Below are 13,788 nucleotides of genomic sequence, written 5' to 3' on the forward strand. Positions count from 1 at the left end.
GTTGCCAGAACGTGATTCGTTTTTGGTCCTAGGTAGGATAGGCAAATAAATAAAAAAGTATGCAGTTTGGCCGATTGTTGACTTCCAATAAAGGGGATTGAGTTATAAAAAAAGCTGGTTAAACAAATTGTATGTCACTTTTTTGGACCTAACTAAGTATTTTTGATACCAAGTAATAAGTAAAGTACTGCAATTGTATTGCTTTTAGCGGAGTAATAAGTAAGTAGGTCATAAGTAAGTTATTGCATTTCCTTGTACTTGTACTGCTTGACAAGCAGCCCACATCTTTCACTTTGTGGTGAATTCAAACTTCTGGGCACACTTTGGCTTTGAGGGAGCGTTTGGCTGAGCTCCATGGAGCAGCCTGCACTGCCTCACACAAGGCCCTGGGAACAGCTTTGCTCCTGGAGGGGCCGACCGCAGGTGGAAGACGGGGGAGGGAGAGAGGAAAGGATGCACGCTCTCCTTCCACTTGTTCCTTAGCCGGGGTGAAGAGCAGCGGGGGCACCAGACTGTACAGCTGGGAGAGGACCGTGGCGACCGGGTAAGTCCAGATGGGAGGCCTGGTGCTGGGGGTGAAAATCAGCAGGGCGTGGGTAACGAGGAGGGGCAGACAGAGCAGAACGAGAAGGGAGAGGGACAGAGCCAGGGAACGGACGTGGGACGGGTCGCGTTTAGGGGGATCTGCTGCGGCACCAAAGGGGGACTGCTGCCTGGGCTTCTTCTTGCACAGCAGGTCCAGGTAGATGGCCAGCAGTCCGAGCAAGGGGAGCAGGAACGCCATCGCCCCGTGGACGTAGACCAGGAACTGGGGGCTGAGAACCGTGTCGGGGGCGCACACTATCCAGTGGCTGCCGTGAATCTCGGCGTAGGTGAAGTTGTGCAGGTCTTCGGCGTAGAACTTGGACAGGAAGCCTCCGTACGGGAGGTACTTCCCGATGACCGAGAGGTCCTGGGGATACTTGGGGGGAGGGGAAGGAGAGGAGGTGGTCCAGTTGCTGCCGGGCAGCCCCGCCAGGCCGGCCGTGCCAGCACCGCCACCGCTGCCCCCGGCGTCCAGCACGTCGGAGCCAATGAACTGGGCAAAGGAGGACAGGACCGAGCCCACCCAGCACAGCAGCACTACACACAGAGCCCGCTGACGGGTCACCATGGACCAGTACCTGCCACCCACAAGGCACATCATGGATTAGTCAAGCCAGTACAAATATACACTCCAACAAAATAAAGATATTTACATATAGCAGCAAGATTCTATTCTATTCTATTCTATTCTATTCTGTTCTGTTCTGTTCTGTTCTATTCTATTCTGACCAAGCCAATCGAGCGTAACCTTACCACTACACATCACAGGATGCCATTTGTAAAGATCCTGCACCTCTACTACTACTAAGGTTGCCAAACGTATCGATAAGTATTGATACAAAAAAAAAAAACTGATAGCATATTCATTCGCAACAGTATCAATACCAGCAGTGCTTTCTCTTAACACTTTGAGTGCCACGGCCCTTGGGCAAAAGGTTGCTGTACTGTGCCACATAGGCCGCAATGCATTTTAATATAGCTATATCATTTTTTGTGTTCCTCTTATATGGACAACCAATAGCCTCAATGAAACTTTGAACCCTTCTGTTTCATTTAAAAAAAAAACTGTGTTTATAAACCGTTCCATTTTGGAAATACACCCCTCTGAAAAAGAGTGTTTTCGACCGAAAAGAGCATGCTGAAATTAGTTTCTGAGATAATCACATCTTTATGTTAGAAAGGCGACAGAATGAAAACATAGCCCAACATCGAGCCTGCTGCTGCCTGGGTGTGTGTGTACTGTCAATGGTTGTATGCTGTTAGTGCCCTGTGTGCCCCACCCCCCTCCTCCTCCTCCGTGGTGGGAGGAGTCGAGTGTCTCTGCTGCGGTTTGCTCTGAGTTTGATCTGCACTGAAAAGTCCGCTGCCTGCATCCCCCGCTTTTTTACAGCGTGTCCTCGGCTCCCAGCTGAGAATAATGTAACTTTTCAGAAAGACGCTGGTGTCGCCGTGTCGGCAACTATGGACTGGACTATCGCAGCGGACACGGATGGGGCTCAATTGTGGCAGCAGATGACTGCTGTTCACAGGCACAGCTAACGTAACGTTATGCTTCAAGCATATCAATGGCGATTTCCGTTTCCTCATGACTTCTTCTCTCTTTTCTCCTGGCCTTTGTCTAATCGGGAGGGCACTGTCGCCACCTAAGGGTTCTGTAAAATAGGTTAGACACATTCAATAGCTCCCATATTGTAAGAGGCGATGTAAGAGGCTTAGATCGACATCCCCCCGTCAAAATATGAATTTGGAGTTATTGACGCCATTTGGCGTCGCTGGCAGCCTACGGTAAATTTCTCCTGACGCCATTTGGCGTCGCTGGCACTCAATGTGTTAATGAAAAATCTAATCTACTGTACTGGTTTTTCCCTCCCCCCTACAGAGCTCAACAGTCACGTGACGAGTGACCATAAAACATTTCAGTTGGAGCAAAAACCAAAAAATGTTATTTTTTGTTTTGCTTCTCATTATACATGGCAGAGACAACCAGTTTGACTCCATACTCATCTGATCTCCCACTGACCTCAAAACCACAGATTGACTCTAACTTGTATCAGGAAAAGGGTTTGAACTTTCATGTTCAAACTCAGTTGCAACATGCTGCAGTGATCCCGGCCCTGCTGTGTGGGGCTCATTTCTAATAGTAATTATTATTATTATTGTTATTATTATTATAAAATATATTTTATAACAATAACAACAATCATAATAATTATTATTATTATTATAAAATATATTATAATATATAATAAAAGAGAAAACAGGTCTACATCTGAGTGGAAACTGTTTAATTGGCTGGTGCAGTGATTGAAGTCCACTAGCCTACTACAGCATATTCAGTCAGTCCCGCTTTCTATATGATCAATCAAAGCATCCTAAAAGCAGGTGGACCACCTGACACTTCCCTTACTCACTTTTTCTTTTACAAAGGTTTTGATTTGTAGGTGACTGTCGACGCTCGTACATCTCAGAGCCTATTAATGTTTACAGACCCCCCCCAGCATGGCCACGAAACTATAGGCGTCCTTGAGTCTGACTTGAGTCTTGAGTGTACTGGGACCATGCATGCTTCATGGTGATTTTGCACTTTAAATAAAAATTGATTGATTGATTGACTATGTGCCATGAAATAGACCCTTAAAGCTTTGAACTAACAGCCTGGTTTGATGTGAGAGTATATTCCATACATCTCCAGAGGAGGTTGTCTGCTGCTTATTTTTTCTTTGACCCTGACATAAAAAAAAATGTGCTGCTGAAAGCGAGCTCAAGAGACTCCCACACATGAGCTACATTGTCTTAGGAATTCAAGAATGTAGCATAATTGCAATTGAAGAGTATCTCCGTTTGGATTTTTTATCATTTTATTTTATATATTGATGTATTTATACTGTAATTAATTTATTTTGGGGAAATTTCTATTGTCAATCATAACTAAAACATATTCATCTGATAATTTTCACATAAATCGCCTCAATAATGTTTTCTATGTGTACTCCAGGGAGTATCAAACATGTTTGTTCATTTTAAGAATGGCATTTACCTGTTTTTGCAAATGAACTCTTCAATTGTATTGTTTTATGCGATACTGCACTATATGTCAAAGAGAATAACATTATCCCTGCTATATCTATCTATATTATATGACATTTCCCTGTGGAATAGTTCAAGATTCAAGATTTTTTATTGTCACTCCATGGTACAAGTATCACGTGTGAAATTCTTGTGCTCTCTTGTTGATGTTACTTATTAATATTTGACTGGACGTTTTCCACTTTTCCTCTCAGAGGATTTGTGTATTATTATTATTATTCCACCGCTTGCACAGATTTCATCCTGCTCTCGACTCACCTGTCTGCCAAGCGACGCTGCAGGTGGGCGTCCAGGGTGAGCAGCAGCAACAGGAACATGGTAAACTGCCTGACCAGCAGGGGGCAGCACACCAGTGTGATGCAGGTGTACAGGCACTGGGGGGAGCGCAGGTTGAGCAGCACAGACACGGGCACTCCCAGCGCACCGCCCACGGCTCCCACCCAGCCCAGGCACAGCCGGAGGCAGGATGAGACGCTCCCGCCATGGGGCCTGTTGGCACCCTGGGGACCCTTCTGGGCGCCCGCCGCCGCCGCCGCTGCTGTAGCACCGCCACTGGCAGCCATACACAAGCGCACGCTCACCACTATGACAGACACAGACAGGATGCACTGGCAGAGGGAGTAGAGCCACACAAACTCCATGTCTGGTGGAGAGACAGAGAACAGATTTGAATATGAGTCCGACAGTCAAGATAATGAGAGAGGAAGCCGTGGAGAAATGCGGCCGTTGCAAACACATTCACTCCCACTCCTAGCTGCCTGCCACCCCTGCTGTTACAGCCTACTGCATGTTCCCAATTGACCCCTTCAGCATGAATTGACCCCGCTGCTCAACGTCCATTGTCAAAGGCATGGTCTGACATATAGAGAGAGAAAGAAGACAGGGAATACAAAACAGACTGGAATGGAGTGACAAGGGTGGAGGAAATATTGGAGGTTAAACGTGGGGGAGTGGGCCCGAATAGTTAAACAGAGGGAGAGAGGACAGATGTGGCCGGGCAGAGAATTTAAAGCGGTAGAGAGAGAGAGCGTTGGGTGTTTTGAGAGGTATTGGAGAGCTGTTGTGAACGTGCCTGGAGAGTGAAAAGGTCACGTCAGACCGGGCCTGACAGAACTCCTCCACTGAGGATGTGAGCACCATGCAAACACGGTGAGGAACAGCGCTGGCAACATCTCTCCTCTCTCTCTGCCGTAACATACTGTTAACACTCACTTAAACACTCACCTTCTCTCCTCTCTGCTGTAACCAGGCCCGGTTCTACGGGGGTGCAAAAGCATGCATTGCACCCGAGTGGGCCCGGCCTTTGGCCGGGCATCTGCACCCCTTCCTATCTAGGATGCACCCCTAGTCATCTTGTTCTGGAACCGGCCCTGGCTGTAACATACTGTTAACACTCACTTTCTCTCCTCTCTCTGCTGTAACATACTGTTAACACTCACTTTCTCTGCCGTTTGTTTTGCCTCCTTTGTACTCCCTCTGCCTCATCCACCCACATTCATACACACACACACTTAGGCTACTGTCTGAAACACACAGGCCTACACATAGCATCTGCATAAACACATGACATGAATGCACACACACACACACACACGGATGAGTAATTTTCAGCAAATGCATTCAACAATGATTGGCAGGTAATTTTAGCAGATTTCCAGACAACAGCCTCACATAAAGCAGAGAATGAATATTGAAATAGCACAATATGTCACCTGTCCATTCTGTGTAATTGGTTTGACCTTTTCAGAACATTCAGTGGGAGGCGTCAGTTTTCCATCATAATTGCGACTGGCTGGAATAACCTCCATGCCACTTCATAATCACTTTACACAGTTGTCTCGCTCTCTTGAAGGGCTTCAGCCAAATTGATTTACTGACGTAATTAATGGAGTTTAATCCACCTCGGGTTGGTTTTCAATTCGAATTGGTGGCTGGTCACTCTCGGTGTAATTAATTACCTTCGTTAATCAATTAAGCACTCGGAACCAAATAACATTTGAGCTATAAGTCCGACCCTTTCAGCACGGCCAGAGCTTTTCAGAGAGTCATATAGTCTCATACAGTGTTGGGCAAGTTACTTTCAAAATGTAATATACTACATATTACTAGTTACTTTCATTTGAAAGTAATACGTTACTTTACAATATTACTGTCTGTGTAGAGTAACGCGTTACTTGTTACACTACTTTTGCATTACTTTCACCAAAATAACTTCAGCAGCAGAATGACATCGCTGCCCTGGAACCATCCCGAAAAATAATGTCAACCACCTTGAAGTCAGTGTAAACAATCCAAAATTCTAAATGTTATTCTTTTCCTTTGTTATTGTCATCTATAGTGGTTATTTGCATAAAAACACAGTTTGATTAGGAAATGATTGGATATTTATTAAAATATGTGCTTTGATTTTTTTTAAAGTAACTCAATTTATAACTTGAGTTACTTGACAAAGTAACTGGTATAATATTACTGAAATCCTATAAGTAATAAGTTATATTACTGGGTTACTGCTAAAAGTAATATATTACATGTAATATGTTACTTTTGTAATGAGTTACCCCCAACACTGAGTCTCAATGGGCGTCTATGGTGGCATTATGTCAAAGGAGCAAATATTAGGTGAAAGAGTGACAGTTACCTGTTGTGAAGCCCTGCGATGACAAAGGTAGTTTAAACAAAGCTCTTTAGTCTATTCTCAAGCCTTCCCTGGTGTTTCACCAGGATCTCTATGGTTCCCCTCTCACCTCTCCCTCTCTCTGTCTGCGCCTGCTGCCTGCCGACAGACAGAGTCGACTGTGATTCATAAACCTCTGCTTATCCACCTGCCTGCTATCTTCTCCCTCCTGTCTCTGCAAACATATCAATTGTGTCAATGTTGGAGCATGGCTGCCCTTTGTCTCGGAGATGTGTTAAAGGCCAACAGCGCCTCTGAGGGAGATATGTAAATACGGTACACACACACAGGTGCACATTATGAGCACGCACACGCACACACACACACACACACACACACACACACACATACTGTACACACACACACACACACACATACACACACACACACACAGTCATGTACACTATGAGCATGCACACACATCCACACACATTTGAGTGCATGAGTACAGAATTACAGGGAATCAAATATAATAGTTAGACAATTCACAGACACCTCAAAGGGTACACATAGAGTACACCTGCTAGAGTTCTAACAAAGACTAAGAAAGCGGATCATATCACTCCAGTTCTTAAGTCCTTACACTGGTTGCCAGTGTGTCATAGAGTAGATTTTAAAATACTGTTACTAGTCTACAAATCACTTAACGGCCTAGGCCCAGAATACATCGCTGAATTGCTCCCACGCTACGAACCGTCTAGACCTCTCAGGTCAGCAGGGTCCGCCTTACTAACTGTCCCTAGGATCAAATAAAATCATGGGAAGGCCGATGTCGGGAGTCTTCTCTGACGATCTGGGGAGAGCCGAGACTGACTCCATGCTTCCTCCGAGACATGGGCAGTTAGCCAGCCGCTTCTTTTCACCTGACAGGGGAAGCTTCACCGGTAGGACATAGCACGTGGGAGGATCACGCTATTCCAACGAGTTCCCCTCCCTCCGAACAGGCGCCCCGAACGACCTGGCGCCTGTTCACTTCAGTGACCAGGAGGATATTGCATGTTTTGGTGTGGGGTTCCTATATGAAGGAAACCCCCAGGCGGCACGTGGAGAACATGCAAACTCCCTTCGGTGCTCACAGCGTCCCAGGTGGGAATCGAACCCAGGACCTTCTAGCTGTGAGGCGACAGCTCTACCACTGTGCCACCGTGCCCCCCCAAAATCCAAGCACTTTCAGTCCTTTATTATTATTTCTTAAATCCAAGCATTCTCAAGTACTTTCCAGATGCGTGGTAACCCTGAGCTTTAGTGAAAAAGACAATTATGCGCACATCCAAAAAACTTACAGGTGCTGGACAAAAGGTAACTATAACAAAAGTCAGCACACTGAAAAAAACATTGATGGAGCCTCAGTGTGCGGACTTTATCTTTTTGTTAACCCTGAGCTTTATGCACTAATAATTACCTTTTTTTAACGTGCCCCAAATTTTTTGTAAATGCCCCCATTTTAGTGAGGCAAAAGTTGCCCCCAAAATATTTTTTAAATTTCCTACACTGACCACTAGTCTAGGGAATCTGTGAGAAAAAATGACCCAACCTTAAACTAATTGCAACAGAAATTATTTGTGTTGTATTCAGCTCTTGAAAGCTTCCAATTTAACATACTGAAAATCCCAGAAAATCCCAGTAGTGGAACATTGTCAAAATTGCCATTGTCTCCACAAAGGAGGTGATGTTTTCGGTGCCGTTTGTCTGACCGTTTGTCTGTTAGCAGGAGGATTACGGCAAAACTACTGGGCCGGTTTTCATGAAACTTGGTGGAAGGGTGTAGCGTGGGCCAAGGAAGAACCTATTACATTTTGGGGCGGATCTGATCCGGGTCGGCTCAATGGAGGGGGCGGGGCTAGGGAAAAGGGTCCGTTGCAGGTGGGAGGGGGTGTGGTCAGGAAAGGGGCGGGGCTAGGGAAAAGCCCTACCAAACATACTGTAACATAACAAAACAAAACATAAATTATAGCTGCTGCGCAGCAAGGGGTCGTGGCCGGGCGAGTCTCATAGTCCAAGTCGCGTCTCAAGTCTTTAGTCACAAGTCCAAGTCAAGTCTCAAGTCTCTTATGGATGAGCTTTCTATCATCTGCTGCATGCAAATTCAATCCAGTCTGCTTAGATTAGAACACTGCCGTTCATGACAGGGCTGGGGCAGAAGGCAGCAGGTTAAGTACATGGCAGTTGAACATAGAAGCGGAGAGAGTAGGGACAGTGGAGGCAGACAGAGATAGACTGAAAAATTGTTTATTTATACTTTGGCATGTATGACATTACCGATGACATGACAGCAACAACTATGACATCACCCACCCAGTCTGCTCAGCCAGGAAGGATGACATCATTGATGACATAATCACTGATAACATCATTGATGACATCACTGATGACATCACTGATGTTGTCATTGCTCAAGTGACATCACATCATTAGGTATAGCTGGTATATATCGTGCATTCCTTTATGGGAATGAACTGGGAACTGGTAATCTTACCGGTTCAAAGTTGATGAGCTGGTACGTGATGTCACTAGAGCTGGTATTTCCCATTCCAAACTGGTAGGAGCCTCAGCAGCCCCGACGTAAAAAATCCAAGATGGCTGATCCGCGCAACAACAGTAGTTATGTATAAATGCTATTTAGCACTTCTGTCTTGTTTGTGTCTCATTAAATCAGCTGTACACACAGCACGGCCTACTTCTATCTGTGTGTGCAAAATGCAAAAGCGCGAAATGCCACGAAATGCCTTGTTATCTGTTATTGCTAACAATGGCTAGCCTGGCTAGCGAGTGGATCTGACCAGTGAACAAACAGTGAACTTCCCAGCTCAACTTTTCTGCAAATGGAATGCTAACAAAACGGATGTGACGTAATTTAGCCTCCACATCCCAGTTCTTTTGCGATAAAGGAACGCACTTATAATATCTGCTCCTGGAGTTGTTTGAAACACAGTCACTGAAGAACTAAATCTATAAATGAAAATAAATAAACTGACAGTCCTTCAAGTCAGTTTTGGTGGAGCACAAAGTCCTTCATCACTGGTGTTAGTGGTAGGGAGTGGACTTGGTTCAGGCGATGTGTCCCCAGTGCTTGGCGGATCCGGATCCGACAAAAGTGGGCCAGACTGCGAGGACATCTCTTGGCCTCCAGAAAGACCCTGAGAGCCTCAGGATCAGCCCATTTCTCCAGGTGTGCCTGCTTTGCGGTCACCAGGGCCGGGTCAGCGCCGTGGTCCAGCAGCAGCTGGACGAAGGCCGTGTTGCACCTGTTACGCAGCACCCACTCCAGCAGGTGAGAAGCCACGTCACGGGTCAGAACGCCAGCAGCCTGGAGCAGCAGGTGGAAGCAGTCCAGGTGTTTGTGTGTAGCACTGATGTGGAGAGGGGTCAGGGTGAGTGAGCCGTGTATCCTTCTGTTAGGGTCGGCCCCGGCATCCAGGAGGATCCGGACACAGTCCAGGTGACCGTGGCACACGGCACCGTGGAGAGGCGTCCAGTTATTCTCACCAGCTAGTTCTACCTGTGCTCCCTGTGTGATCAGGTAGTCCACACAGGCAGCATGACCCAGCCAGGCTGCGAGCACCAGAGGGGTCGACCAACACCCGTAAATACGCTTCTCATTGATCTGCCTTCTGAAGTGGTCTTCCTGCAGCAGGCTCCTCAGTGTGTCCAGGTCTCCTGCCCTGAGGGCATGATAGAGATCTGTGTCATCATGTCCTGCTTGAACAGCCATTCCTTCAGATGTGTCACTGTACCACACTGACTTGTATGCTGTGTTTTCCACCACTTATATAGCCTCAGCCAGGAAGGATTTATGACATCAATGATGACATCACAATTGCTCAAGTAACATCACTGATGATGTCACAACTGCTTACTGATGACATCACAACCTCTTATGACATGACTGATATCACAATGCCTCTGACATCACTGATGATGTCACAATTTATGACATCACTGATGACATCACTGAGACTGTGTGAGAGTGAGTGGATTTATGACATCACTGATGATGTCATCAGTGGGACAGACAGACAAACAGACAGAGCCCTAGCTCCCTTAGATAGATAGATGTGCTCATTTTTTATGTATTTCCAGACACTTTTAGAGACACTGAGGGAATAAATTCATTACCGTAACACTTTTTTAATTGGAAATATGAAACAACAATTTTTTTTTTCCAATGGCAAGCACTTCAATATGCTCAAGGGTATCACTCAAAATGTGTATGATTAACAAATACAAAGTTGTAGCTAACATTGCGAGAAATGCCATGTTGTATTACGACTACATCATACTACAGTACATGAGGAAAACAAATCTGTTCTACTTAGAGACTCAACAACCATTTCTGTGGATTCCTTGCCCCCAAAAATGTGGAAATAGACACCAAATTTGTAATTCTAGGTCTAGTTGGAGTCAAGATATGGCCAACATTTTAATAATGGCAGCCATTTAAAAAAACAACATCATTTTTTCCTATCAACTTTGTTGACATGGCAATAAATCTTTTGAATCTGAATCTGATCTTGAATTTTAACATACTTCCACTAATGGGATTTTCTGGGATTTTTCACTACAGTGTTTCGGGTATCAATAAAACATAAAAATGTGAAAATAAATTCTGTTGCAATTAGTTTAAGGTCAAACCTTATTTTCCCTAGACTACACTGCTATAACGTGAAGTATCTGTGAGTGAGTAAAGTAGTCTCGCTTGCCAGACTGTTTTGCTAGTGAGTGAGTGAGGGAATGAATGAATGAGTGAGTGAGTGAGCAGACTTTTTAGGAGATATGTGTGGCCTATTAAGGTTTGAGTCAAGATTCAAGATTTTTATTGTCACTCCGTAGTACAAGTATCACGTGTGAAATTATTGTGCTGTGGACTCCGTTTACAACATAGTACAAAAAATAACAGGGCATATAGGTGCAGGAAAACAACAAGAGACACAGCAAGCAATAAGGCAGTATAGTGATAAGACAAGTCAGAGACAGTGACATATTCACTTTAGACATACTTAAACATAGTTGACGTTCTGTTTGCACAGGTGCAAATAGCATATACCTAATTAAACACCTGTTATAAAGGTATGGACATTTTTCCAATCGTGTGTGTGTAGTCATGTTTCTTATATAGTCATGATGTCGGGGGATTCAATATAGAAACATTTATTTATTCTATTATGCAAACCCAATGAGTCCTCTATAAGTTTTTAACTCTTTTTGTAACTGCTGCGCCTGTTGCTTAATGCACTTTTTATGCTCTTTCTTAAAGTTTTGTTGTGATGCTTTTAAATGTCCATTTCATTCTCTTCTTTTATTCCTTTGTTTTCTTGTCATCCATTTTATGTGAAGCACTTTGAATTGCCTCTGTGTATGAAATGTGCTATATAAATAAACTTGACTTGACTTGTGTTCGGCCACAGCTATGCCATTTCACATGTGATCGCGCTGAATCTTTCAGGAAGTGTAAAGAGCACCCCCTGCAGGTGACCTAACGGAGCCAGATTTTTGAATTAGGTCATTAGGGCCGACGAAATGGCAAAGATGGCTAATTAGGGGCCAAAATGCCTCAACACAGGTTCAGCACCATGGAGAGCTCCAGAGTGGAGCAGCACAGCTTGAATCATCAGCCAGTGAACGTTGAAGCAGCACACAGGTGAGCTCGACTATGAAAACCCTCTGGGGAGAGAGAGAGGAGAGGCTACATGCCAACTCTGTGAGTGAGGCCTGAATAAAATGGCCGGTCACACAGGGACAGGTATTCCGCTGGTAATGTTAAGTTTTCTGTGTTCATCACTAAATGGTCAACTATTTTTATTACTCTTGAATATATAGATACGCGTCTCAATTTATTGCCAACAATTCGATACATTACAGATACATAATAAGCAACTATTGATGCGATACGACACGACTCAGCCCTATTGCAGTGCGGTTCCACACGATTTGATTCAACACAATGCGATTCAGCACAATACGGTGCGATCGAAACACGATGCAAAAGAATGATGCTGTGCAATTCAATATGGTAGGTACAGGCAGCAAACAATGTGCCATTTTTACTTTACTTTTTGTTTATACTCAAAAATGTATTTTTTCCATTTAATTACCACTGGGTGACTGGGTCAGCACAACGTCAACAGACACATTACAGCAGTGGTTCTCGAATGGGAGTCCGCGGACCCCCAGGGGTCCGTGGCACTTTGCCAGGGGGTCCGCGAATTTTTTTTTTTTTTTTTTTTTTTATAAAATGCTACATGTTACTTATTCCTTCTCAAACTACTTCCTACATGGTGCTAGTCTATCAAAATATCTTGGCTGTCATTGATTGTGTTGCATAGTGGTTTTCTGTACTGTTGACAAATTGTGATATAGTAAGTCGCTTTGGATAAAACAAAAGTGTCTGCTAAATGACGTAATGTAAATGTAATGTAATAAAAAAAAAAAAAATTTTTTTTTTTTGCAAAATCTTCATGGACCTATCAAATTAAAAGTCAAGCACGTTACCGTGGAAACAATTAAGCTTAGCCCAAAATCACAAATCAGAATGAGGGGGTCCCCGGTATATTTTCTATCTTGTAAGGGGTCCTTGGCTGAAAAACATTTGAGAACCTCTGCATTACAGCATACAACCTTCATCAGCAATGCAAATTTGTGACCCCCCCCCACACCCCCCACAGAGTGAATAGGCTACAAACCTTTAGGAGAAAATATGCCTTTAAACATCAGCCATGTTACTCCTGTGATCTTCATTCAGACAGTTCATTCAATAATAGATAACATAAGAAACTCTCCCGCAAAGGCAGGAATCATAGGCTGTGACATCAAAAGACAAAGCCTGCGGCTACTCTGAAAATCTAACTCGACACTGAAAATGAAGTGAGTTTTTGTGCTCAGAATGTACAGTAGGGATTTTATAACCTCCCTTATAAATTGTATATTTCCAATAAAGTTTGATAGATTCATCTGGAATTCTTCATGATATAAATCTGCAACAATGCATTTATTTCTAAATTGAAAGACATCAATGTTATTATTGTGTAAATTATGATGAAGATGATGATGATGATTTCATGGTAAAACAGGTCTTTCATATTGTGTACTGTGTGCAAATGGAGGCTAAAAGGACACTCCTAATTTCATTACTTCTACTTTAACTTTTCCCTAGGATCTTTTCTTTTTTGGGGTGGGGTGGGGCGGCTAGATGTACTATATATATATATTATAGAAACTAGTCAGATTTTCTAAAAGCAGATTCCAAAGAGACTACTCTGGAGAAGACTATACAATTTTATTTCATATAAACTGAATCGTGTGTTTTTTTAATCATGTTTTTTTAGATCAGATATTAATATATATTAATATATATATATATATGTATAGCTATAGCCTACAACTATTTTCAATATCTGATCTAAAAAAAAAAACACGATTCCGTCTATATGAAATAGTATAGTTTG

General features: G+C 43.7%; 1 protein-coding gene across 1 annotated transcript; it reads right to left on the minus strand.

Moving 5' to 3' along the window:
- Window positions 1-304: 304 nt before the first annotated feature.
- On the minus strand, window positions 305-4,313 carry LOC310798924 (adenosine receptor A1; the record flags this gene model as incomplete). Its single annotated transcript, XM_083661481.1, has 2 exons — window positions 305-1,163; window positions 3,931-4,313. 2 exons carry the CDS (start codon window positions 4,311-4,313, stop codon window positions 305-307), a joined length of 1,242 nt encoding a protein of 413 aa, XP_083517607.1.
- Between the last annotated feature and the right edge of the window lie 9,475 nt (window positions 4,314-13,788).

The sequence above is a fragment of the Poromitra crassiceps genome, assembly GCF_964638095.1.
Source record: "Poromitra crassiceps genome assembly, chromosome: 26".
Lineage (NCBI taxonomy): Eukaryota > Metazoa > Chordata > Actinopteri > Beryciformes > Melamphaidae > Poromitra > Poromitra crassiceps.